The sequence below is a fragment of the Onychomys torridus genome, chromosome 13 (genome assembly GCF_903995425.1).
Source record: "Onychomys torridus chromosome 13, mOncTor1.1, whole genome shotgun sequence".
Classification (NCBI taxonomy): Eukaryota; Metazoa; Chordata; class Mammalia; order Rodentia; family Cricetidae; genus Onychomys; species Onychomys torridus.
This window is the reverse complement of record NC_050455.1, coordinates 63,758,975-63,786,793: the sequence shown is the minus strand read 5'-3', so window position 1 is coordinate 63,786,793 and position 27,819 is coordinate 63,758,975. Positions and strand designations below refer to the sequence as shown.

Genomic DNA, 27,819 nt, shown 5'->3' with positions numbered 1-27,819 from the left:
TCAAAAAAAAAAAACAAACAAAAACAACCCAAAAAAACAAAACGAACAAGAATTCATCATAAGCTATTTCTCCAAGAACAAGACAAACAAAACACACATAAGAACGAGAAAGGGGGAAAAAAAACCCAACACAAAACAATCAACAATGGTAACAAAACCGACCAAAGAGTTTGCGTGAAAAGCAAGCACTCGGAAGGGAAAGGTTAGCAGCAAGTAGTTTGAACGGTGGCCTGCTCGGCTCACGCTCTGTCCTGTCCTCTTCTCCCCACGACTACCGGCTGTTGAAGATGACCTCCAGCCAGCACGGGCAGCTGCTGATGAACTGGCGGGTGTAGCACTGGCCCCAGCCCTTCACGAAGCTGATCTGCACGGTGAAGCCCGTCCACGGCTGCTGCATGAACTCATGGTCGTTGGGCCGCTGCAGGCTGTAAGCCTTCTCGTAGTCGAAAGCCTTGATGGAGAAACCAGGGAACACTTTGTGCACCAACAGCGTCCTGGAGTCCGGGTTGTCCAGTGTGGCGGACTTGATGAAGATGGGGTAACTGCTGCGGTTGTACACCCACACGCCATCCACTTCCCGCGTCAGCTGGATCCCACAGCCGATCTTGCTCCGCACTTTCTGTACCAGCTGACTCTTGTTGTCCGAATTGAGCTGTCCGAGGCAAAAGCCATTCCCCTGAGGTAGATCATAGAAGATATCCAGGGAGGGCTCTTGGACACAGTAGAGCCTCCCGACTCGAGTCTTCTCCTCCCAGTATGCCACCACGCACCAGTGTGACCGATCCCCAGGTTCCAGAAGAAGTTGGGAATCTACAAAAACAAAATGGCAGACATAAGTTGGCGAGTGGTGGAGACCCAGGTTCTTTCCCCTCCTAAAATCAAAACACATACATACACACATTTGTACACATGCTCTTGAGTCCCCATAACCAGTACAAAACAAAAAGCGGGAGTGAGGGTAGGCCTGGATTCAAACGCAGGGTCTACCATGCTAATGGCGACGAGACACCTTAATCTACCTTTAAGCACGGGGATGGGGTGGGGTGGGTGGGTGGGTGGGTGGGGGAGGGGTGGGTGGGGGTGTTTGTTGTTCTCAACCTCCTTCCATCCAATCAGGAATCCACAGCATCCACACCTGTGCCCACTTATCCAGCCGCTGAGACCCTTGATAACTTGGTTTTGCTGTGTTGGGCTGGAAAAAAAGGCCTCAGAAATAGCCTAGAGTTACAGCTGCTTCCCATGGATGGAACCTTGAGTGACAGCCTCTCTAGTGTGCTCCCCCACCCCCCCCCCCACCCCTACCCCCGGTGTCCTGCACCCTCTGCAGCTAGCTGGTACTAGCTAGTCACCCAGTCCTTTCATCAGTGCCTTGTTTGTAAGGGGGAGTCAGCTGGCAAAAATAAAGATGCGGTGGTTCCAGGGTTTTAAAACAAAAAAGCCATCTCCGTGACAGAAACCAACTCTGTGTGTGCCAGCAGAGTTATAGCTCAAGTTCAAATGCCAAAGTACAACATGCAAGTGGACATCGGCCTTAAACCACGGCCAGGCCCAGACAGAAGATGCCGTGTCTGAAATAAACGTGACCATCCTTGAGGTAACCCTTTCTCAGCCAGTCCGCCTTCCCCGGAGGTGCCTCCCCAATCCAGTTTGACCCTGCGTGGCCCACACTGCCCCTTATGGTATTCCACGCCCCCCCCCCCCCGACTTGCAAGTCCTCTCCGGCACAGGCCACAACAGCCTGGAAGCCTGGGGTGAAGCTGGTGAGGTGCTCTTCCTAAACAATTTGTTCTGAAAACTTTAAGGGGGAGGGGGGTATGTGGAGGAATGTCCCTCCCCCCCCCCCCTGCACTGACATTCTACTACCTCCCTTAACTCTGGCCAAGAGAACAGGCCTCAGACTGAGAACTATAAATCTCCCCAGCCCTGCCAGGCCAGGCTGCAGGAACGCTGTGGTTTGTGGCGGCAGGGTGGAGACCGGAAGTCTTTGTATTTGTTAACAGAAATGGGGAAAGGCAAGAGGGGAAGGCGCGGGGGTGGGAACACCAAGGCTGCCCTGGAAGCCTCCTGCCCCTCTACCACTTGGGTAGGTTCGGTGGGCCCCGAAGATGGGAGCTGTGTGTCCTCTGAGGCCTTTGTTTCAGGGCTCAAAGTGACGAGGGCTGTCCCCAGGCAGGGGCAGGACCAAGAAGCCTTGTTGGTAACCCAGGGCGGCTTGGTACATCAATCCATTCCAACTTTTAGAGGCATGTTAGGACCTGGGATCCAGTCAGTTCTGTTGCCCTTTTTTTTTTTTTTTTTTTAAAGCAGCCGTCAGTTTTGGATGGGACATCCCATGAGTGAGTCTGTACATCTGTACAGATTGAAACCCACAAGGTAGCCACATACACACAAATCTTGAGCGGCTGTCCCCTACTACTACTACACACACACACACACACACACACACACACACACACACCCCGCCCGCACTGGCCTTCCCCCAATCCATGCCCAGTTAACACACAAAGGAGATGCCAAGACAGAGAGGAGCAGTGGATTCCCCCCACACACACACACTACAAATCAACACCGCAAACCTACCCGGTGCCCTGCCCCCACTGTCATGGAGCAAACCCCCCCACCACCACCACCAAGTACACAAAAACTGCCTGTGTGTCTGAGTGTGTGTCTGTGATGGGGTGTCTGTGCCTGCACACACACTAGAAACATGAAAAGCAAGAGGGACAATGGCTCTCTGCAGAAAGGTGACTCATCGGGCATTAACTTGTTTCTGCAGAGTATCCATCAACTGCTAATAAACTCGTGAGCGTTGGCAATCTTCGAACTTTCTTACAGCGGGAGCTGGCCACACCAACGACCCCTAACGACCAATGAGGTAAGACACTTCTGGCCACAAGAGTGCTCCCAAAGTCTCCCAACTTGGGACAAGAAACCTGGCCAGGGACCGGGAAACTCGGGGAGTGGCTAAAAAGAGGGGAAGAAGTTGGGGAGACTCTCAGAGGGGCCTCTCGGGGCTTTGTTTCATGCAGCCCAGCCTCACTGAAACCTGGCACCAGACAGCGAGGCTGTAGGGGGAAGGGAATGAATGAAGGGAAAGGGAGGAGGAGGAGGAGGAGCCTGGGATCAAGTTGCTCCCTGTGCCAGGCCTGCAGGCCTCTCCTCAGCAAGGGGTGGGGGTCCTGTCTGCCAGGCAAGCCTCCAGGGCAGAGCGAACTGGGAGAGGCTGAGGCCTGTGGGGGAGAGGCAGCGAGGAGGGGAAGCATGCCTGGGTTTTTTGTTGTTTTTTTCATCTGCACAACCAGTCTACCCAGCAATTTGCTGCCAGACATTCCCCAGGAAAAAGCCCTTTTCTGTGGAGGTTAATGGCCGGGCCCAGATAAATGGCAGTGTGGGTCTCCCCTCAACGCACCACAGGGAGACCCCTACTTGCTCCTCCCAGTCTCCAGCCCCACACAGGGCAGCTCTACACCTCCCCCTGCTCCTCCTGCCCCAGACTGTTCTGAGCACACTCGGGCAAACCCTCAGCACACATCCCAATGCTGAGGCCATGCCTTCTGAGAGCCTAGTGCGGCACCATACAATGGTGGTTCCCAGATGTCCACCTTGGCCCCAATACTGGCTGGGCAGGCTCACTTAGGAGAAATCGACCAACATCATTTTCTTAGGATCGACTACCTGAATTGGGCCCACAGCCCACAACAGGTCCCCTGACAAGTTAGGGTAGGTATTTTTCTCCTAGAGTTTCCCAGGACACATGGACATGGCCTTCAAGTCTGGGTCACCCCAAGGAGCGGGGGAGGACAGGAAACCCGGCTGTGGCCTCAGTGCTCATATTCCCGACACGAACCCATTCACACTCGTCAATTTCTCCCAGCTTTATAACCTTTCCGGTGTTTTCAACTTTTCCTCCCCAGAAGACTGTACTGGGGCTTGTTTTGAAACTGCGCATATTCATTTTAAAGCATCCAAAAGAAAAGCTACATTGTAAAAAGCTCACTAATCAGATGCCTGCTCACAATATTTTATTACCGCTGAGGGAATTTTTGGAGCAATACCAGAAAAATGCTGAATCTGCCTAAAATTCCATTAAGGTGTTTGCCCCACCCCTTCCACATTTTCCTTAATGCATAAAATCCTCCATTTAAGGGGAGCAGAGACTGGGGGGGGGGTTGCAGTGTCTGCCATGGAAGACCACTCACTGAGCAAGGACAGCTACCACCCCTGGTCACCAATGAACACCCAGGCAAACACTTGCAGACCAGAGACTCATGAATGACTCTCATACTTTGGGTCTCAATGGCACAGAGTGACCAGACCTCAGGGCGACAAGTTAGGCACAGAAGAAATCTCATCATTTAAAAATGTTTAGGGCTGGGCCAGGCATTGGTGGTAGATGCCTTTAATCCCAACATTTGGGAGGCAGAGGTAGGGGACCTCTGTGAGTTCAAGGCCAGCCTGGTCTACAAGAGAGAGGTCTGGGACAGCCAAGGCTACAAGGTTTTTAAAAGCGTCTTGAAAAACCAAAACAATATATACAGGGCTGTCAGATGGTAAAGGCGCCGGCAACCAAGCCTGACAAGCAGCTTTGTTCCCTGAAACCCAAGTGGCGGCAGGGAGAACCAATTGTCCCCTGACTTCCACAAGTCCAACAGCAAATCTGTGCTCCCCACAATAAATAAATATGGCAAGTGAATAAATAAAACTTGAAGGTGTGAGGCGAGATGAGGAAGAACACAAGGACAGAAAGGTCAAGTTTGGGGTCTCCAGCTCACTGAGACTACAGGGGTCATCTAGAAACATCAGCCGGATTCTCCTATCACAGACCTATCTATGACAATGGTGTCCACACACAGAAGAGGTACTGATGGAGAGAGCAGCCCTGGAATTTGGACCTTCTGTGGTGACAGAAACCAGCTTGAAGAATAAAATCAGAATGGACAGGGCCACAGGAACTGGCAGTTATAAGGTTAATTGTGCCCAACTGCCAATACATGGGTGGCTGGAGTTATAGACGGCAGGGGGGGGGGGGTCGTCTCACCCACTCTCACCTCTGTGAGGCACTTGGATTATAAAGTGGTATTTCTCTGCCAAAACCCAAAGGCATGATGGCCTGTGAGCGCCTCCTGCTCAGTCAATCCAAACAGGAAGGGTACCTAAGGAGCAACATTACTCCCAAAGGCCTTTCCATGCAGGTCAGGGGCAAACAAAGGGCAGACAAGTAGACACAAAGGCTCACCCCAGCAACCTGGAACACAAACACTGACTACCACGCCCTACCAGCTACAGGTCAAGAGTCATCCCTCCCAGGGACCCAAACACCTTTAGCAGTTCTACGTCTCTTTGACGCCACACCATTGCCCTGCTCCTCCCCATTAAAAAGCTGGCCATTCTGAGTTCACTGGCACCATTCCAGGGACCAACCATAAACAAAAGAGGGGTCCAACACCCAATCGAGGCTCATCCTGCACCATTACAACAAAGATGCTCTGCCTCCTTCCCAGGAGGCAAAGGATCAAACGCCACAGCTGCCATGCCTGCAAGCTAAGTGAGATGCCTGCAAGCTAAGTGAGACCCTGAGTAGAAATACAACCCTGACTTTCAGAAGGTCCTGGAGGCAGCTCTGGACTTTGGAGCAACTTACCTATGAAAGCTGAAATGCTTTCGGTTGATTCTCCACCGCTGAGGGCCCTGAGACTCAAGTCCCAAGCCCCACCCTTCACTAAGGGGATCAGAGTGAAGTCTGAGTGGCAGAGATCACACCCAGACTTGGATTGGTTGGATTCCACCCCACCACCACCACCACCACTAAGCTCTGCAACATCTCACTGATGGATGCTGGACGGGAAGGAGTGGTCCAAGGTAGTTACGGAATCTCCTCCAAGGCCAGGGTGGCCGATCAGATCCCTGGGTCCAATCAGCTGAATCCCTAAAAGAGACTTCCTCAGCACCCACCCTTGCATGGCACATTCCAACTCTAGTGGGATACTTCCAAACTGATCCTAAGAAGGGATCTCCCTGTGCCAGCCTAAGAGATATTATGACAACCTGATACAAAGGAATGGTGGGTAGCCTATCACGTGGCATGCTACACCGAATAGTCTCAAGTCTTATTAGAGGAGGCGGGCCTGTAGTGGCGTCATACGCCATTAATCCCAGCACTCGGAAGGCAGAGGCAGGCGGATCTCTGTGACTTTGAATCTAGCCTGGTCTACACAGGTCAGCCTGCTCTACAGGACAGCCAGGGCTACACAGAGAAACCCGTCTGAAAAATCCAAAGCAGCAGCAAAAGGTGAGCTATAGGCAGGCAGCTACTCAGGCCACTAAATCCTTAGTTCCCAAATGTCCTCTCCAAATGCTCTAGGGGAAAGTTGAGTAAGGGTCCGGTTCCCCTAAGACAAGAAGAGGGCAGTGCATAGTTTCCTTACCAGCAAAAGTGGCTTGCTCTCCTGGGAGTTAGTTAACCAGTTTGACCTGTCTATAAATTCTATGAAGGCAGTTTGGGCAAAACGGGCCCCTAGACTCATTCTGGCCCCACTGGTTTCTGGCTGACCTTGTGGTGTACAAATGTGGCCTGACCTATCATCAGTAGTCTCCAAGCCTAGTTCCATTTACCATCACTACCTTCTAGAAAGTAAGAAAATCTCTTAAAAGCAGAGGGCACAGTTTTACATTTCATTTGTAAAAAACAAACAGCCTAAAGAGAAAAAAAGTGGGTCCCCCCCCCCAAAAAAAGAAGCCATTTCCAACTCTAAACCTTGGTTCTTGTTTCTTTAATTCCAAACAAGTTCTTTATCTTGTCCCTCATCATCTTTAGAAAAAGCTGAGTCCCCAAGAAAAGGTCTCTCAGTACTAGGCTATTTCCAGTGTCTACCCTGGCTTGGAGTGCCCGAAGCTCCTCTCCTACCTCTCTCCTGCAAACTACCCAGCTTCCAGACAGCCTGCTGATCTAAAAGGGTGACTAGTCATGTGGTCCTGACAAGCAACAAATCATGGCGCATAATGATTACCAGTTCTGAGATGTGCTACCATGCTCCCCACACTGGTCTCACCCAAAGCCCCAGTTGTCCATGCCTGAAGCCCCTAGCCAGAGGGTCCTCCTCAGAGCACTATTTAGCCATCAGAGAATGAAACTGAAGGGTATCACAGGGCAGAGGAGGGAAGCCACACGATTCAAGAGATCCTGTCTGTCTCGCCAGTTGGGCTGACGCGGCTTCCTGTGGCCCTGTGTTCAGCCATGCAAATTATAACATGTACCCGGCTGCTGGGGCTGCTTGTCTGAGGAGACCGGCTCTGCCCAGCTCCGAGGCTCAGAGGAAGGGTGGGGACTCCCAACCCAGCCAACTCCATTCATAATATTTACAGTAAATGGCCTCTCTGGCTGCTGTGGAGTGTACATCCAGCCTAATTACCTCTGAGTTTGCCTACGGGGCTCTCCCCTCCCCCTCCACGATGTATGACCAAGTTCCTACCATGACCCCCAGAATCATCTCCTGAGAGTGGGTGTTTGTCTTTGAGCATCTGGGGCCCCCAGGTCTGCACAGTACTATCTCTTGATGTGGACCTGGTCGGCCCCCACAAAACAGAAGTGAGGCAATCCTGTGACAAAGTCCACTTGAATGTCCAAGAAGGACACTCCTGTCAAATCCTGCTCCTCAACCACCCACATGCCAGGCTGGAGAACCCCTAAATTCCAGATCTGGGTTCTTAACTGCAGAGCCACCACTGGATGCTGACAATGTACACCCAAGGATCTGGCAGCAAACGCTGTGAGCAAGAGTTCTCCTTGCTTCTTGGACTCCTCATTCTAGTAAGTATGTTAGCTGCCTGCTGGAAGTCCAATAAAAAGAATCCTGTTTTATAGTGTGACACATACAGGTACAAAAATGCCACAATGAAACTCATTACTTTGTATGCTAACTTTTACAATCTTGTTTCTAATAGAAATGGATCCACTGAAATCAGTCTTCCAAAAGGGCAAACATTCTCAAACACACAGAACACAAAACCATCTTGCCTGCTTTTGCCCTAGACCTCACTTTTAAAAAGCCCAAGGCCACACTGAGCCCAGTCCCCACGAGTTGTCCACTACCAATCCCAACTCTGCCAATTCCCCACTCAGGTTTTTCTAGAGGGTACGAAAGCCTTCAGATGACAAGAAAAAGACGAACAAGCGTCCTTTTCATCCCTCTCCTCCCCAGGCTCTCTCCTTGTTCCCTAACAATTATGAAAACTGCTGCATGGGCAGGCATTTTGAATATTTACGGCATTCCAGCCAATAAATTCCAGCGCAGGATCTGATGGAAAGGCCTCCCTCTCCAGCAAGCTCCCTCCTGTTCCCCACCCCCAACCTCATTCCTCTTCTTTACAACCCAGGAAGGGAGCCGGCCAGGCCAGGCCTACACTGTACTTACAGGAGAAAACCAGAAAGACAGCCCGGAGACAGTGCGCAGACTGGAAAAGTTAATCATTACTTCTGTCTGCTTCTGTAATCTAATCTCCCCAGCTAGGACACACTCACTGCTCAGCCATCCCAGCCCTTTCACCCCCAAAGCACCCACGGCCTCCTAAACCCAAGCCCCCCTGCCTGCCCTCCAGTGCGGGAGGCCAAGGGAATGGAAGGTTCCTCTTGTGTTTGCTGTTCTCTTCCAGGAAAGAGTGCTGCCTGCCACAAGGCCTGAGTCCACCACGCGTGGCTGCCCTTCTGAGTATTTTCTGGCCTCACATGATGGGGGTTCCAATCTGGCTAGCACATCTGCAGTGCCCTGCCCTCCCCGCAAGCTGCTTTCTCTGTGTGGAATAGACACTCAAAAGTAGGCGATCTGGTAATTTTGCGAAGTATATTTTACCACAGAAAGAAAGGGCATGCAGCTCACTGGTGGAGTACTTGCTTTGTGCTAAGGACCCAAGGTTTGATCCCTGGCACAGGAAGGGGAGGAAATCCCCACTCTCCAATGCATCTATCTATGTATCACCATGAGCCTGATCCCCTAAAATGTATGCAAATGTCAGTGTGGGTGTATGCACTTTTTTTCTGGGCTGAGGGTCCTCTTTTTTTATTTAGAAGAGCCTGCAAACCAAGATGCATAAGGAATCACAATCTTATTTTAGAATAGGGGCTGGTGACTCCCTAGACATTGGGTCCCCCAAACCTCAAATCCAAGAGAGTGGGATTCGGTGGCCAAGCCTATCCCCCTTATTTTGCAAATGAGAAAACAGAGGTCCACAACACAACACTGAGGGGCCATGCTCCCCCACCCTCAGGCCACAGTCTCTTGAGTCCTGCAGAAAATAGCCTCCTCCTGGAACAGCAAACGTATGGGGAAGGGAGGGGACAATCATGGGACTTCTGACTCTTTCAGGAAATGCCCCCCAGAACTAGAGATGGGGCCCATCTTTAAAGTAGTAGGCACACCCAGAGCAAGGACAACTTTTTCTTTTCCCTCTTGGTTACTGATTAATGAGGGAAGGGCCAGCGCTGTCTAACAGGCAGCCTGCCATGGGGCTGACAAGAATCCCCACACCCCACAGCACAGCTCAGATGGCCCTCACTTTTCCTAGGGGCTAAGGGCAATGATCAAACACCCCCCTCCACCCCCCCAGCACCGCAAAATGCAGACAGGGCAAATCTGCCACAGACTATCATGATCTTGGTTCTGTATTCATTTGTGTCTGTTGAGCAAAGGTCCCAGATTTAAAAGCACAAAGACTACAGAGAAATAAAGGAAAAGAAGAGCAACCATCGGCAGTCACAGGCCTGGTTACCTGTGTGTCTTCTGCCTAAGGGACACAAGCTCCCAGCCCCACAAGGTGAAACTGGAGTTGGGACCAGTCCTTCCCTTTCAGCTTCGACTCCAGCTCCAAGGCAAACAAGCTCTCCCAACAGCCCTCCCCCCAACCCCACGGGGAGGGGGAGGACGGGGACCAAGACACCAGAGAAGCAACTAAGATCATTCAATTAGTGGGTCCTCAGAGCTCAGGGAAGCCTCAGGTGGTCCCCAGGGAACCCCCAGGGCAAGACGGGCATAGAAATGAAACACCTTGGTAAATGCATTCACAGATTACTATGTGCAAGCAACCCGAGGTCAATCATGGCCTCACTCACAAAGGGTTAGGCCTCACAAGTAATTTCGGGGTTCCAGAAATATCCCACCTCTCCTCTAGCTGTCAAAATCCTGGATGCTGTCTAATGCCAAGCACACCACCCACCCCAGTGGTCTCACTAAGAAAGAACCCAGCTCCCTGGTCATTTCTAGCAGCCTGTGGCCCCGGAATACTAGCAGGGGTCTGCAGGATGAGTTAGCACCACGCTTTTAATCACTACTATTATCAGGCAGCAAGCAGTAAGGGCTGTGAAACCAGGCCGCCTTGAGGGAGACCTCTAGTTATCTGCAAACTTTGTTGTGGTTCAGTTCCACAGAAGCAGCGGCAGGGCTAATGACTGAAAAGCCTTACCTCTGCAAGGCTCCCAGAGAACCAGCCATCCCAGCACCTCTGCTGGGCAGGCAGACTATATAAGAAGCTGCCCCTGCCTTCTGGGAGACTTTTTATCTCATTTCCTTCCATCTTTGGAGAGTCCAGACCCTGATCCTCCACACTGCGTAGGAGCTGGTCCATGCTAACTTCTCAAGAAATAGCCGATAAATGAATAAATCCATACATCAGCTTCTTCCAAAACAGCTGGCCCACTCAGCTTCACACCTGGGAGAGAACCGCATCAGCGGGACTAAGGGACTAGGTAAGGACACCGTGCCTTCCCAGGGCCAGCCAGAAGGGCCATGGCTTGTCTTGGACTCTGTGCAGGTAGTAGGAAGAGACTCCCCTGCTCTGGGCTGAACGGATGCCCAGGCAGTGGCGGCACAGGCTGAGAGGTGTTTCCAAGGTAGGCGCCGGGCAGGCAACCTCTGCGGGTACACCACCTGCCCACAGCATTCTGCTTTGGCGTCCTGCTCTGTTTGGACAAGTTACCCTCAGCAAGTGTTCAACAATGCTTTTACACACCCCAGGGCTCTTGTTGTGTTATGAAAACAAAACAAAGCACGCTAAGGAAAAAAGCTGGGAGGGTGGGGGTGAGAGGGAGTGAAGAGCAGCCAGCCACACACACAGTCTTTCTCTCTGGGCTTCATCTCTCCCTCTCTGGGCAGCGCTGTCTCAGATCCCAACCATCAGAGCAAGGGCATCAAAGAGAGGACTCAGACCCCCAGGGATGAATACGTGGATGCTGTATCTGGTCTACCTTCCTTTGAGGGGGAGGCTTCCTGATGCACTGACAGCCACGTGACCTACTTATATAGCTGTACCCGGGGACTGGGGACTGGGAAAGGCCGATCCTATCCTCGGGGACAGTGAGAAGGGCAAACTGAGGTGCAAACTGCCCCATGCCAGATTCCTCTCCAAAAAGACAACTGTGGTTCGAAAAGGCTATGTATGGACTGGAGTCAATTCCTACCTACCCTTACTACAAAAAAAAAAAAAAAAAAAAAAAAAAAAAAAAAAAAAAAAAAATTTTGCAAGTTAAAACTGAGCTAATGACACTGGGTGGAGCTCAGTGCTCAGGATGCCAAAGCCAAACCAAAATTAGTTCCCAGCCAAGAGCTGCTTGGCCTCGCCATTTGGGGAAGGAAACTGAGAAAGTCATGTAAAGATTCCTCAGAAAACCAGGAAAGAAGGCTGCAGTTACCATTTCAACTGAAGGTGACCCTTCTGGTGAAATATTTTTTTTAAATAATAAAAATAACATAAAGTCCTCAAACAGCCTCTTTCTTAAAGAAAATGGTCTAAAAGTTCTCCTGGGACTAGAAGGGAAGAAGGGGGCAAAAAAAAAAAAAAAAAAAAAAAAAGGAGGGGGCAGTGCCAGCCCGTTTCCTCAGCGACACTACTTTTCATGAACTTTTTTTTTTCTGGAGTTCTTCTAGAGAGAGAGAGAGAGAGAGAGAGAGAGAGAGAGAGAGAGAGAGAGAGAGATATGATGCAATTTCCTGTCTTGTCCCGATATTTCCTGTTAGCTGACAAGGTGAAAGTTTTGGCTGTTTTAAATGACTGTCCCATACTCCATCAAAAGCCACCCTCCTCCCCTGCCCGGTGCCCAGCTTGTACTCCAATCTGTCTCCATTGTGGCACACAAATAGTGTTGTTTTCCTGCACCTTTAGGGGTGGGCAGGCATTAGTTCTATGGTGGCAGCTTCCTCCAGGACCTGGGCCAAGGGCTGGGATCCCCAAGGTGACCTCGTGGGGAGAAGCAGAAGGGGCCAGGGGAGATGAGACCCTCCTCCTACCAAGGTGTAGGAGGAGGGAAAGCGGTCAAGTGAACGCAGCTTTCTTGGTGTGTTAGCCACTAAAGAGAGGACTCTGCCTCAGCAGTTAATAATATCTTCCCTCTGAAAATAGCCCGAAGAGGAAGCCTCCGTGTGACAGTAGGCAGACAGCCAGATGCTGGGCCATTCAATCCTTACCGAGAAAGATGCTAGGGCCACTGGTGACCTCCCAGTGGCTGCTCTTACAGTATCCTCTCTCAGGCTCCCACAAACGGGCACCTGCCTGTCCCGGAACACAGCGAGGGGTGTTGCATGGACCATGGGCTCCAGCAGCCTTGCAAGGGTCTAGGTCACTAGGCTTTGGAAGCTAGCCTCTGTACACTCTCTGGCTCTGTCACTGCACTGGACAGGCCCCCAGGGCATGGCATCTGGGGAGAAGTAGGAATAAGTGTACTTCCCCTACCCTTAACCCAGACAGAAAGGCCAGCTTGGGGAACAACGGAAAAGAAATTTCCTGGGGTTGGGGATTTTAGCTCAGTGGTAGAGCGCTTGCCTCCTAGCAAGCACAAGGCCCTGGGTTTGATCCGAAGCTCCACATTTAAAAAAAAAAAAAAAATTCCTACTTTATTAAGGTTTCTCCAACTTGCATGGAAATGGGAAGACTGAGAAAACTTAATACTGAGCAGGGTGTGGTGGTGCACACCTTTAGTCCCAGCACTCAGAAAGCAGAGGCAGGCGGATCTCTGAGTTCAAGGCCAGCCTGGGTTAAAGTGAGTTCAGAGAAATCCTGTCTCAAAAAATGAAACAAAGCCGGGTGGCGGTGGCACACGCCTTTAATCCCAGCACTCAGAAGGCAGAGCCAGGCGGATCTCTGAGTTCGAGGCCCAGCCTGGCCTAACGAGCAAGGATCCAGGATAGGCACCAAAACTACAGAGAAATCCTGTCTCAAAAAACCAACCAAACAAAAAAACCAGAAAGAGAGCGTATGCTCAACACTGGCACGCACCTGTCCATTCACTGCCAGCAGCAGCCTCTAAGAGGCCTGTCCCGGGCCACCAATCTATAATCCAGAGATCTCCGGGTGCTATGGAAACCAGTATAACCAACCCATCAATGGATCCAGACCTGTGAGAAACCTCTTCTTACGGCCCACTGTTCTTCATAGATAAGTCAACGCTTACATACATTTAAAAGTCACCAGGGGCCACATCTGTGAAAACTGTTAAAATCAACGTAAGTATGAAATGCACCAGCGACATGGGGTACACGAACTATACACCACTACCCCAAAAGGAAACACAGTCCCAAGGGGCACTTCTGCAACCATAACAACACATAGGAGGAAGACATGTGGGTAATCAACATTCTCCTCAAATGTTTCTACAATCAAGCAAAAAACAAAACAAAAAAACCCTCAAGGGGTTGGAGAGATGGCTCAGCACTGAAGATCACTGTTGCAGAGGACCTAGGTTCAGTTCCCAGCAACCACAAGGCAACTTGCAATCATATGTAACTGCAGTTCCAGGGAACCTGAAGTCCTCTTCTGACCTTCTCCCACATCAGGCATGCATGTGGTACACAGACATACATGCCGACTAGACACTCATACACATAATCAAATCAATCAATCTAAGGAAAAATTTCCCAAGACAAAGTTCAAATTCAAGGAATAGAAATGCAAGGCCAGGAACTAGTGTTTTACACTCACTTAAATAATGAACAGAAATAAAAACCATCAGGCTAAAACAATGATGTGAGAGAGCTGTTTTTTTGTTTTGGTTTGGTTCAGACACTCACTATGCAGCCCTGGTTGGCCTTGAACCTAGAGATTCGCCTGCCTCTGCCTTCAGTAACCACTTATCTTTGCCAGGAACAATAGGTAATACATGCTTGTAAGGCAGGATGCTTTGACATTATAAAAACAACATCCTATCTTGTCATGTTAGCTGTCTAAGATTTTAAAAGAATTCTTTCTGTTCTCTTTGAGACAGGGTCTCACCATGTAGCCCTGACTGGACTAGAATTGACTATTGTAGACTAGGCTGGCCTCAGACTCAGAGACCTGACTGCTTCTGCCTCCCAAGTGCACTTTGAGTGCAGCTCAGAGTGCAAAGCCTGCCCTGAAGTGACCGTGAAGACCAATCTAGAGGCTGGGGTTATAGCTCAGGGTGGAGCACTCACTTACGGTGCATGAGGTTCATTGACACTCCGCTCTATGGACTTACAGAAAGAAGAGAAAAATACCGTTATCGTATGGTATACCATAGAAAGAGAAACATTACGGGGTTGATATGGAAAGAGGCAAAGGAAACCAAACCCTTTCAAGAATCTATGACTCGTCAAGTCCTCAGAGTCTAGCGGTCTACAGCAGGCAGGCTGTCTGAGAAGAGACCCCAAGTGGGACTGAATGAGGGGAGGCTGTTTGAAGGACCACAGCCAAAGCAACCAGCACCCTGGCACGGCCTTCCGGAGCCCTTCCCCCACTTGCTGACTTGACTAGGTTCTGCCTGGGGACAGGATACAGACGCAGGCCATCTTGTCTAGCCGGCAGAGCAGCCCAAATTTGCTCCCAGAGATTTTTAAATGCTGTCACCCTGCATTTAACCCCTGCCTGACTACCTCATTCTTTCCAGGACAAAAGAGGTTTATCAGGGAGTCGTTCACCAGGGGCGGGGCCCATGACCTCAGGCCCTACAGAAGAGGCCCGCCAACAGCCCCATGCTGCCTAGGACTGGCCTACACCAGGGTGTGGGTGTGCATCAGGTGAGCCGCCCTAGCCTGGAGCCATCAGACTGCCTTAGTTTAAAGAGACTAGACTTGTATTCTTGGAGTTCCAGACTGTCATTTCCCACAGTGGCCTGGAGGAAACAGGTGGTCAGTGCTGGTCACTGTGCTAGCCCGGTTCCCCATAAGCCCATCCTTGTGACAGCAGTGAGGTCACCAGCGTGTTCTCCATTGTCACCTCCAAGGGTATTAGAAACCACAGCCAAACTAGGCACGAGGAAGAGACACTGGGAGCAAGCACCTAGCTAAGGCCTAAGACTCCTAGTTCAGTATCACAATGTCATGCCAGATGATAAAAAACGTGCTCACTTTCAGCTTGTTCCTTAGATCAGAATGTAGCAACCCTCCCTCAGCTGCTTGGTTGGAGCCCAAGTTGGCCATGGACTGAGCAAGCACAGCCTTTCAGATTATATAGGTGTTTCGGAAGGTCTTCCTCAGACACTAAGGCAGACAGATGTCAGCAGAGATCAGAGAGGAAACAGACTTGCCCTTGTAGTTGATCTGGTACTGACTTGAAATGCTTCCACCCCAAATTTGGAAACCAAAAGCTATCTAAGACCTTAAGCAAAGGAACTAATAACCCCCAGGCCTCCTGACCCCTCCACATAAACATGACTGCACAGACAGAAGATGTCTATGCAGTTTCCTCAATTCCCCTAAGACTCCTGCATGCTTCAAGTCTCTAAGCCCTCAACTCCACCTCCACCCCAGTCCATGGGAATTCCTCTTTCCAAGTTTACGGAGCTGCAGCAAGACTCCAGGCCTCCAACACTGCTCTCTGAGGGAGATCCAGAGGCCCAGCCAGCACCGAACACGAACATCTCTGAAGGAAGGGCCTGCAGCTGGGTAACCTAATACAAATGAAATATTGCTTCTTCTTCCTATCAATCCAGTTAAGACTGCACACAGGCCATGTGCAGCCCTCCACCCAACTCCAGACACAGGCTGCACAGACGCTAAGCCAAGAGCAGTGCTTCCGAGATACAGTAGAAAGCCCAGATATAAATGCTTGCTGTCTCCTCCACTGAGCTCTAAGTTTCCCAGCTCTGTCAGTTCTTGCCAAGGTGGGTCTCCTTGACTCATTCAAACAAATCAAAGCAGCAGTAACAAGGGTCTGACCTGGATTTGCATACCTTCCAAAAGACATCAGTGTCCAGAGACCAGGCTAAACCCAGGCTATCATCAAAACTGCAGTTCTGAACCGTTACACATACCAGTCCCCACATAGTAAGTACACAACTTCATGGAGGAGCCCCTTCATGAGAACAGGGCCCCAGATTCTCTCAGCCCCTGCCTGTTGGCATGGCATCCCTCTGCTCGAGTGTCAACACAGGAGCTTGTCTGTCTGTCTGTCTGTCTGTCTGCAGTGCGTGAGTGCACACACTCACAAGCTTGCACGGAGCAATCCATCTGTCTCAGAAAGCCGGCTGTCAGAAATGAAAGTACAATCTCCTGGAACCAAATTACTGCCTTCTAAAAATGTCCCGGTTTCCCAGACTGAGGAAACTTGTAAGGGTGGTGTGTGTGTGTGTGTGTGTGTGTGTGTTTCACTGCAGGTCCCCAAGGACCCGGCCTGTCATCTCCTGCCCTCCCCCCACCAGAACCACACTGCAAGACTGGAATTCCAACCTGAAGCCAGGGTGCTACTCCCAGGACGCGTCCCGCCCACTCCCCTTCCTCTGGCTGGCCCTCCTCGGCAAGAGTGCAGGAAAGGGAAGGGCCGGCCAGCCTTGGAGTCACCCCTGCATTTCAGGAGGGGCTAGGCCTTTGAGCACGCCCCACCCCCATCTCCAAGGCACCACATTTTCACATTCGACTGTTTTCTCTTTCCCTTCTTCCCTTGCCAAGAGAATCAAGCCCTGGCTCACACTGGCGACCTTCCTCCCACCCTGAACTGAGCCCCATTCATTAAGCCCGCTCTTAGCCAGGGCAGGACAGGAAGGAAAGCAGTACACAGGGCCTGTGAAAGAGACTCGAGAGGTTATTTCAGGGGGGTGTCACCACCCCCCACCTAGACTGGTGCCCATCCTGCTCTGGCTGGGCCTCATCCTGGCGTCCACTACAGGAGCCCCCTTCCCATCTCCTCTGGCCTCATTCAACCACCCTTGCCCCTAAGACCTCAATCTACACAAAGCAGACACATCTAGCCCCCTACACACACACACACCCAGCACCACCTTTGTTAAAAGGAGGTGGCCTGGATTGCCAGAATGTATACAACCCTCCACGTAGGCTCATGAATCCACCTTTCAGGGACATTCACAGGACAGAGAGTATATAGGAAGTTCCTCTCTGTGCCCGTCACCTCTTCCTGTAGATACCCCCAAACCACTGGCATCAACCCAAAAAGCTCATCCTACAACCTCCACCCAAGCATATTATTAATACATGGCTCCAACTACATACAGAAAGAAGAAAGGGCTCCAACTTCGAAGCCCTGGGAATTAGAAAACCCAAGAGCTAAAATTCAAAACAAATGCTCTTTCATGTGGAGGACTTTTTTTTTTTCCTTCCTTTTTTCTTTTCTGCAGTTTTGTTACACCATGCCATCCCTTGCGAGACAGACTACTACATCCTAGCGAGTCTCATCCATCTAAGGGGCTGAAATGTCCGGAGGGGATGGGGGGGGTGGGTGGGGGGCGCACTAGAATATTGCTTCCCAGATTCTTTCTAGAACTGGCTGAACTTGGGGGAAGCAGGATCGACTGACCAGGTCATAATGTTTGGCTCCTGGAGGTGAGGGTAGGTGGGGTGAGCAACTCTCAGGCTGGTGGTTCTCAGCCTGGTGTCGTCATTTCCTCCAGTAGAGGAGACAGACAAGATGTTATCAATAAGACAAGCCTTCCGAAAAGGCCCTTTCAAAAGCTACCATTTCCCCTGCTTATTTCATGTGGTTTGGAGAAGCCAGGGCTCCTCCCTGCACACCCAGGACTTAAAAAAATAAAAGGAGCCAACAACATCCCGAGTGTGCTATTATTTTGCTCAGATTCTCTCCTGGCCCTTCATTCTCTCGAGAACTCTCTCACCTCACTTCAGCCTTCGCAAGCAGAAGATGGAGAGGCCTCCCAAGCCATACTGGGGGCCCACCTCCCTCCTCCCCCTGGGGTCCTTCTTTTCCTGCTCAGTTCTCATTAGAAGCTTTGAGTAAACAATACCATCGGTCTCAGATAACAGTCAGAGTACACACTGCTCTGAAATCAAAACAAACAAGGGTCCCCCTACAGCCATTTCCCAGCAGGCTCAATTCCTGGAGGGGGAAGTCTGGGATGTGGGTCCAGAATGGACTGTACCTCAACCACACGCAGGGGCACCTCTTAACAGTCCTGAGGAGCCGTCCCACAACCACCACTAAGAGATAGATGCTACACCAAGACCTCCACCAATGGCCCAGAACTGTCCTGGAATTTCCCCCACCCCCTTTCCCTCCTGCTTTTATAGCTAGTTCTTAGAAAATACACGGCGTGGTAGGGGGAAGGGAAATGAAGGAAAAAACGGTCCACAGAAAAGAGCGAGCTGTCTTCCAGAGTACTTCTTGTCCTCAGAGACAGTAACTCACAGAGCTCTCTCCCCACTGCACCTCCTCCAATCCTATGACTCTCTAGCTCCATCTCTCCAGGTCTTTGGTCTATGAACCCTGAAGAACGCTTGTCTAGCTGAGGACACCTATGGTCTACGACAAGCCCCTGCCCTGCCGCAACAGAACCCAGCAGTCCACTGAAATCCAGCTTGCACCTGGGCTGCGCCCCGTAAACGTGGGTCTGTCTCCTTCAAGGCATGCATGCAAGAGCAAAGTAAGGGCTTAAAAGCTCAGGAGATCTTGCCAAAGTTAACAAAGGGAAGAAACTTAAGTCAGGGGCTGCTTAAAAACCATGAGGGAATGGCAAGATGGCTCGCAGGATGAAAGCGCCCACCACCTCGCACCTGATACCTTGCCTTCCGCCCCTGGAGCCCACAGGGTGGAAGGAAACGACTCCTATAGGTCATCCTCTGAACACGTGTGAGTAATGAACACACACAAAATTCAGAAATGTAAAAATAACCACCAAGTCTCACACACAATCAGCTCCCAGTTGACTCATTTTCCCATTCCTGGGAAGGGCAAGGTTCTGGCACATAAAGGACCATGGGATGACAAGCTGGCGGCCACTACAGTCACCCGGATGTGTCTAGTTTAAGGCATATGCCAATGAGATCAATTCCAGACCAGCCCGCTGCCACCCCTACATTCCTTTAGCCTCCAGCAATTTCTAGGAAAGGAGAAAGTGTCTTACCTGAAAGCCCCCCAGGGGCCAGATAATTCGTTCCCCCGGTTTCCACGGAGGAAGGCACAGCATCTGGACAGGCTGCTGCAGAGGTGGAAGAGAGAGGTAAATACGTAAGTAAAACGGAGTCAGGGGCTACAGAAATGGCTCAGTGGTTAAGAGCACTGACTGCTCTTACAGAGGATCAAGGTTCAATTCCCAGCACCCACACGGCAGCTCACAACCGTCTGTTAACTCCAAGATCTGACACCCTCACACAGACATACGTGCAGGCAAAACACCAATACACATAAAAATAAATAATTAAAAAAAACAAAACGCCGTTCATTCTTACAAACACTGAAGAGCATGAAAGAACGGCCACACATTCCAAAGGGCTGACTCACAGGCACGCTGCAGATTATTAATGGTCTACCCGGCTTCATGGTCCAGCCTAAGACAGACCACAGCACCTTGTCACCCGTCTGGGCTCCAGGCAGCCAGTTAATCATTAGTCAAGTCAGGCTCAATCACAGACTGGCTGGAATTTCTCTTCTATTACAAGTCTCCCATTGAGATCAGGTAATTCCCAAGGTCAAGGAAGGTTCGAAGTGTACTTTCTCAACCCAATTTTCTCCCCATCAGGCCCAAAGCCTCCTTCCTCCCACTCCCATAGACAAGGAGGGTCTCACTGACTTCTACCAGTTCCATCATGGATTCACCTGGCTACAGCCCATCAGCTCAAGACAGACTTCTCAGCAAGGAAAGGACTCAGCTGGGGGGCAATGTTCTTTCTACCTGCTTCCAGACTGGTCCAAACCCACCTCTGGAAACCTGCTCAGACCACCCCATTCTTACGAGGCTGCCTGCCTCAGTTCCTACAATATCTTTCTAGCACTGTTTCCTTCCATTGTCTTTCCTAGACCTTAACCTACAGATTCTGTATTCCTCAGCCTCTGCCCGCAGCCCCAGGTGCTCAGCACAGTGACCTCAATGTAATGACAATTCCAGCTGAGAAAGAGACCAACTACAACCGCCCTCCCAGCAATTACAACAACAGAAAATAGTGCCCACGAATCACAACTAGTTAGTCCCCAGGAACGCAAATGCACAGGCCCCTGGAACTTTCTTCTGCACCATTACCAATATCCGTGTTCTTCCCACCACAGAAAGTGTGGCTCTGGGCAACACAAGCACCAATGGTTTGTGCAGACTCCAGTTTCCCACCCCAGGCTACCAGGCATCAGCAGATGCCCCTTTGGCCACACTGGTACACAGTCACTCAAAGCAAGAGAAGCCTAGAGGCAAATAGCCTAGACAGCCCTTCAGTGGTACAATGGGTGCCTCCTGGTCCTGACAAAGGGGAAGGTGACACTAAGCCTGTCCAACACACAGTCCCCCCCAGAAGTCTCTGCTGAGGATCCCCCCCACCCTTTGAGGCCTCCTCTTCCCAAAGCTGCAAGATTAACTGTTTAAACCCTCCAGTGGGGAGGAAAGGGAGGTGGGGCACTTGGGTTTCCTTCCAACTTGCTCAGCATGCGTTTAAAAATTAAAGAAAAACCTCTTCTAAACAGGAGGGAGCATGGAGGAGTAGTTGGCAAGGGGGAAAGAGAAGGCTGTATACAACCTCATTTCTTCAGGGTAGAGGATAATTCCCACCAGGAATACACAACTTTCCAGGATGCGCTTAATCAAATGGAAAACAATGAGGGAAGCCAGAAAAGGAGTCCTTGTCATGTGGGGCAAGCCTGTACTTTCTCAACTATGGTTCTTGCCCCACCATTTTCTAGAGATTTGGCTCCTCATCCCCCCTCCTCCACTCTTCCCAAATGGAAGACACCCTATGGCCACTCCCCCAGCTCTGGCTGGATGAATGCCAGGGGCAAGGTGTATTTCAAAGGCAGAGCCTGGCCTCTTCAGGGCGGGCCTGGAGACCTCAGTCAGGGTGTCAACTTGGCTCACATCAAAGGTGAGCCAGCTCCAAGATGCAACCACAAGTGATTTTTATGAAATGTGCTATGGCCTCTGCATCGCCTTTGATCTTAGGAGGGATTTACACACATTAATTAGGCCTCCCTACCACCCCTGTGAAACAGGAACACAGTCGATAGGCACCCAGGTAAACTGAGGTGCCACTGACTGGGCCAGGGGCCACCCAGGGAGCTAAGGCACCCAGGTCCAGCTCTTATCCCAGGGCTTCCATTCCCAAGCAGGCTACCAAATCCTAAACCTCTTCCCTGGAGTTGGCCTGGCTGAGCCAGTCAGCGGTGGCTAGCCTGGCTCCAAGCTATTCCCTAGCTTACAAAGGTCAAGTGGAGCAGATCTGCATCCACCCACTAAACACTGCAAAGATACATTTCTCAAGTCAGAGTCTCATCTTCCATGGTCTCCTGCTCCCCAGAGCCCAGCCTGGCAGACAGCAGAGCTGGGCCACTTCTGGCTCTCTACCACTACGTATTACCAAGCACCTCATTAAGCCCTGGGTTCTGTGGAAGAGAGACACAGATCCCCCCCCCCTCCTCCCAGCAGTTCTAACAGAACTGCAACCAAGAACCTGAGGAACCTTTTTAAAGGTTCTTTCCAACTTAGTTCTTCTGAGTTTCCCAGGACTACTTTGATTAATGAATGATGGAAGCAGTAAGCATAAATAAATGAATGAATGATATAAGCAAACTCATGAACAACCTAGTCTCAACGAGACTTGGAAAAAGAGCAAGCTAAGAGATCTAAATTAAAAGGGCCAGATCGCAGACCAAGATGTCAGCCGCTCAGCTAGGCTTTGAAGGCTGTTCCATGAAGAGGCCATCCCAGCAGCCAATTCCCCAGCCTCAGAGCAGCAGATACAGTGCTCACAGGAAGAGGCATCCTCAAGCACCCCAACTCTATAAAGTGAGATAGATCTAAGAACAAACAGCAAATTCTTTTTCCTTGTGGGATAGGGAAAAAAATGGGAGTATCTTCATGCCTTCCAAAGGCCACAAGTCACAGCCACTTTGTCCTAAGGTCCAGGCAAGCCCCAAACTTGCTGCAGACAACTCTGTTTGGGGAACGTACATACAGAACCAACCAGGTGTAGGTCTAGTCTAGGCCCTTCTAGAGGCTGCAGCCATCATAAGAGTCCCCAGTCCAACCTGCCAGTACCTCCAAAAGGTTCAACTCTACCAGGTCTCAGCCCCTCCTCATCGCTTTCCCTGAAGGAGGAGACTCCAAAAAGGATTCCCTCGGTTGTCTCATTAAGATTGTAACAGTTGTCCACTGTAAAACCCTATTTCCTGTTTCACCTATGTAACCCAATACCAAACTCTTCCAGCTCAGGCTGGGAAAGAACAGCTGAATCCCCAGGTCCAGCGCTTTCCCATACACTGGGTGGGGAGAAAAACATGTGACCGACAGCAATGGCCCCTGAACTGGTCTTGCTTCAACACCCCTGGGTCACCATAACCAGCAAACCTTGCCCTAGACGAGTGCCTTTCAGCCAGTCCCCTGCTCTGCTGTTCCGACCACTCCTCTCCCAGGGGCTTTTCTGGTTACCTTCGCCATGTTCTTACTTAGTGGTGCCTGAGTTTGGGTCCATTTTGTTTTGTTTTAAGTAAGGCATTTGGGGTGAGTAACCAGCTGCTGGGTTTCCGATTGGCAGGTTAATCACTTCCTATTGGCTGATTTGAGGAAGGTTGCTCCCCTCCTTGGAAATGGCACATTCCCGTCTTTGTGGCTTCTCTGTTTACACACATTTTGCTACCTAATGTCAACACTTGCTAATGAATAAATACATCACTCCACTCCCCGAAAATGAGGTCCTGGCCTGCCAGAAGGACTGCTTAAATCTTGCAAGCAGATTTTACCCAGTATCTTTTCTGCAAACCCAAGAGCACATGGCCCTTCTTTCCCATGGAGTCTGGACTTCAGAGGATCATTTACCAGAGCTGTCCTCACCCCTAGGGCCACAGGGACTTCTCTGTCTGAGGTTAACTCCCCACCTTTGAAAGATGCAGAGGCAAAGTAAAACCAAAAAAAAAAAAAAAGAGAGAGAGAGAGAGAGAGAGAGAGAGAACTGTGGTGGACCCCTGGAGAAGTCACCTCTTGGAACAGTCTTGATTCTTTAAGCCACAAACTCAAGCAAGTCATAGCCATTAAGAGTTTGCTAACGCCAGTTAAAGTTTGTTGCAAATACAGTTAAAGTTTGTTGCAAATACAGACAGCCAGTTATCTTGTCATTAATAACCATTTATCTGGTGTTTTGTAAATCGAAAGCAAAATATCACATATTCTGCAGGCCACCTATTAGACAGGCACCAGGCAAGCAGCAACGCCTTCCCGACTTGAAGGAACTGGTGGCGTATGCAGAGGAAGGGCTAGCTGGGGCTTCACTCACACATTCATTAAGTATTTAACTTATGACAGTGTCCCCACAAAACTTTTAATGGGGGCGGGTGGGGGGGTGCACAACAGCAAAAGCTCACGAAGGCAGAAGGTTCCAAGAGCTAAATAGAGCCCAGCCCTTTCCTAGGCAAAGCCAAGATGTCTCAAGTGTTGCATTTTTTGTAAGCACCACATAACAGGCACAAAAATCAACATTAAAACCTAGACTTTCAGCAAATGATTCTGTATCGCTTCCACTGTCAGAAAGAAGTGGGGCGTGTCCCTGCTGTCACCCCCAATCTGTTTTGCTGACCCTGTCCCCTGGCACTGTCAGTTCTAAACGGATGGGTCCTAGTACTGCCAGCCAGGAGCTGAATGCAGGCAACCCACAAGAGGGGTGCCAGTCTCAAATGGGCTTCTCCCCCCCCCACCACCATCCAGGGACAAAGCAACAGGCAGGCAGAGCTATGCAGAAAACTTTCATGGTCTCTCTACCAAGAATTCTGAGAAAACCCCAGGAGAAAACTTGACTTGCAGAGGACTGAACAGGGAGAGATCGTCCCCTGTAAGCTGGCTGCACTTCTTGAAGACTTCCCGCTGTACTACAAACCCGAAGCTTCTGAACCTCATCCACTTAACCTACCCGTAAGTCTTACAAAGCTTCAGAATGTTTCCATCGACCTGTCCTATTTGGCTCCCAAGACATTCAGTGGATTAAAAGCCTCCATGTGTTAAAGCTGAACTAACGTAAGTCACACAATTCAAATGCATTAAAAAAAAAAAGGGGGACAAAATGTGAAACATATCTAGGAAAAAAGAAGCTATCTTTGGGGGGGGGGGGCAATCACAACAGGAAAAATCTACCAAACCTGCAATGGAGGAAACTAACTGCCTTGAGCAAGCCCAGTGCCACCCCAGCCCCAACCTAGACACAAAAACCAGGGTTCTAAGAAAGGAAAAGACCTTTGAAAATCATCTACTCACCAGTTGGTTTGAGAAAATCCATTGGGTATCTGGAGTAAGGAGGAGGGGGGGACTCTGAAATTAAAAAAGTAAGAGAATATAAAGGCTGAGCCATGAGAAACAGAGATAGAAACTTACGATAACTCAGGCATTCTTTTAGCCCAACTGTTTGTCTTAGCTGTGGGGGTTGGAGGCAGGGCCGCGAGGCGGTGATTGCCTTGATATTTAGCTGTCAGATAAACAAAAGAGACCGCCTGGCGCCAGCCTCCGCGCTCTGCTCCTCCACGTCTGCGGCCGCCGCCGCGCTCGGCGGGCCGGGGTGGAAACCACCGGCGGGGCCAGGGCTCCACCAGCGGGGCCGCGCACAGAATAGTCCGCAGGGTGGGGGGCGCCCGGGGCTGCTTCACGTCCTAGACTACAGACCCCGTTCCCCCAGTCATCCCCGCCTGTACGAGCACATTTCACCTCCGCCCTCGCTGCTCAGGTTGGCACCCACGCGCCCAACTAGGGAATCCTACCCAGCCCACCCGAGAAAAAGCACCCTAAGTGTGCTGCTGAACTTGTAAGACTCGAGGAGAGCAGGGTACGCCCCTCTACCCTGAGCACAAAGATGTGGAAAAAACAGAAGGCATGGAAAAGCTAGGAAAATATGGGTAGGAACCTGCTCAGGGTCCCAGCCATGAAGCCCAGGCCCCAGGGCAACTAAGAGGCAGACGCAGGGAGCTGGGGTTCTAAGGACCACTAATTGTATGCTTTTCGGTGCGAAATAAAGGTAAAAGTAGAGGCCACCCAACTTCTCCAAGCTGTTTGTTTCTTCTCACCCTGAAGCTGGCACAGCTGAGAGTGGATACCCAGTTCGCTCTCCATCCTACCACTGCCCCCAAACTCCAAAGCTGTGAGGCCAGGACAGTATCTGGGCCACTTGTGCCCCACGTGACTGTCCTTATTTACTAAAGGAGAGGAGACTTTCCAGCTTTTATAGCTAGTTTCTCCCAGCCTTCTTTGGCGGGCTTGGACCGAATCCAACTCGGCCACACACCTCAACGCCTTTCCGGGTGCGGGGGAAGCGTGATCCCCACTTCGCTCTGTAGTCCCTTGCTGACCCGGAAATAAGTGTCTCATTTTCTGCAGCAGGTATGTTCACCATAAGCATAAGCAGTATCCATGAGTCCTCCTCTGGAGAGTGGAGGGGGAGTACGATAGAATATTGAAAGGGAACCCCAAGGAACGTCCAAGTTTCCCCTGGTCCCTTCCCTAATTTAGTTCCCTCCTCTCTTCCAGAAAGGGGGGGGGGGGATGCACACACACCCTCGAGCATTCTACCAGCATTTCTGCGCCAAAGGGAACGATAGGTGGACACAGAACAACTCCTTACCTAGTTCGCAGAGTCGACTAAGGTGATGGGGGTTGCAGCACACAAGCTCAGGGTTGATCTTCCCGTAAGATTCACAGCAACACAGCCTCTTGACTTCCGAGGAATGCCTGAGATCCGGCCACCTGAACACTTTGCACAGCAGGAGGGGGAGCGAGTAGGTCGAGGGCGGCTGCGCGGGCTGCGCGCTGGCGGACGCCCCCGGGCCCAGCCTGCAGTCCAGGCGGCCGGGCAGCAGGAGGCATGCGGTGCGCGTACCGCCGCGGGACTCCACGGCCTGGAGCAGCAGCTCCAACTGCCGCTCCTTGAGTTTCTTGAGCACCGAGTGCGTGAGCGCCTTCAGATCCGCCTCGGCGCCCCCGGCCGCCCCTGCACCCGAGGCTGGGGGATGGGGATGGTGGTGACCTTTGGCACCTCGGACCGCCTTGCCCAGGCAGCAGCCAGCCCTGCCCGCGCCGCCGCCACCAGCCCCATAAGCCCGGCCGTCCGTCGCCCCTTCTCCCCGCAGTTCGCCTCCTCCTCCTCCTCCGCCGCCGCCACCCCCCACGCCCTCCTCCTCGTCCTCGCCGCCGGGCGCACGGCTCCTCCAGAGACGCCGGACGAGCGTAGATCGTTTGGTCCTGAACATGCGGGGCGAGGAGGCGAGGAGAAAAGTCGTTTGCCGGCTAAGGAGCGAACATGACCTCCGCACACCATGAAGAAGTCGGGCGCCGAGTTGGGGCAGCAGGCGCAGGCGACAGCAGCAACAGCAGGGGCCCGGGCAGGAGCGGCGGCGGCCCGAGGGGCGCTCCGTGGCATGCGCCAGTCTCCCGGAGGCCGGGGCGCGCGCGGGGGCCCAGGGGCGCCCGCCGGGGATCGGGGGCCTGCGCTTCGGCTGCCCCACCCGGCGCGGCCCGCGCCCTGCGCGGCTCACGGGCCCCGGCGCGCCCCGGAGGAACGCGGCCGCCGCTTCCCTGGGGGCGGCCGAGACTGCCCCGGTGGACGCCTTCCCCAAAAGAGGCCCCCCTACAGTGGCTCCCGAGTGTCGGGCTCGCCAGCCTCGGCTTCCTACATGAAAGATCCTTGGGGGCAAAAAACGAAAGGCGTTAGGCTGAGCTACTGAAGGGAGGAAAAAGCCTCTTTCCCCCTTGCTAAGCAACTTAATTTGGGGGTGGGGAGAAGCAGGCAATTAAAAAAAAAAAAAAGCAGGCACACGATTTATTTTTTTTCTTCTATATCCTTAGTAACCGGATCTCCTCGAATTCTGTGCACGCGAAGACTAGAGGGAGGGGGCCGAGTAGACTTCACCCCGCGTGAGACGTCTGTAGGGTCTCTCAAAAAATAAAAAAGCCCAAAACCAAATACGCAAAGCCCCTAGTGAAAAAACACAACACCTCCTCGCACCTCGGAGGTCTGGGGGCCACCGGATGGAGCCTGGGTTTAAAAGAGAAAATGTTTACAAAGTAGAACAAGATGTTGGAGGGGTGGGGAGGAAAAAAAAAAAAAACGTATCCACGAGTTACATCCCCCTTTTTTTCCTTGCAGAACCCCGCCGGTCTTCCTTTCCTTTTCTTCTGCTGAAAAAAAAAAATCGTATTTCTTTTAATCCACAGAAAGGTCTGGCTAGGCTGCTTCAATCTTGCGTATCTGGGTGTTTTAGTCTCTGGTCTTTCCTCCTGCGCTCCCGGGGGCCCAGGTCCTCGGCGGGGACTTCCTCGGTGCTGGGGAAGCAGGGGCAGAAGATGCTGCGGCGGCGGCTGCGCCCCGGGGGGCTGTCAGCGCGGGGGAGGGCGGCGCGGCAGCGGGCTCTGGCGGGTCGCAAGCTCTCGCCCCGGAGGGCACAAACAGCAGGCTAGTGTGGGGGCCGCCG

The 27,819-nt window shown here is 51.5% G+C and overlaps 1 protein-coding gene across 2 annotated transcripts; it reads right to left on the bottom strand.

Annotated features, from left to right (window-relative positions):
• Smad7 (SMAD family member 7) lies at window positions 1-27,437 on the bottom strand. Of its 2 annotated transcripts, XM_036205163.1 has the most exons (5): window positions 26,906-26,948; window positions 25,974-26,786; window positions 24,620-24,673; window positions 19,307-19,381; window positions 1-810 (listed from the first exon to the last, which is right to left on the bottom strand). In XM_036205163.1, exons 2-5 carry the CDS (start codon window positions 26,596-26,598, stop codon window positions 272-274), a joined length of 1,293 nt encoding a protein of 430 aa, XP_036061056.1. In that variant the 5' UTR covers window positions 26,599-26,786; window positions 26,906-26,948; the 3' UTR covers window positions 1-271. The 2 variants fall into 2 exon arrangements, with proteins under 2 accessions (XP_036061056.1, XP_036061055.1); XM_036205162.1 differs by having other exon boundaries at window positions 19,307-19,378; window positions 25,974-27,437.
• Window positions 27,438-27,819: the final 382 nt, after the last annotated feature.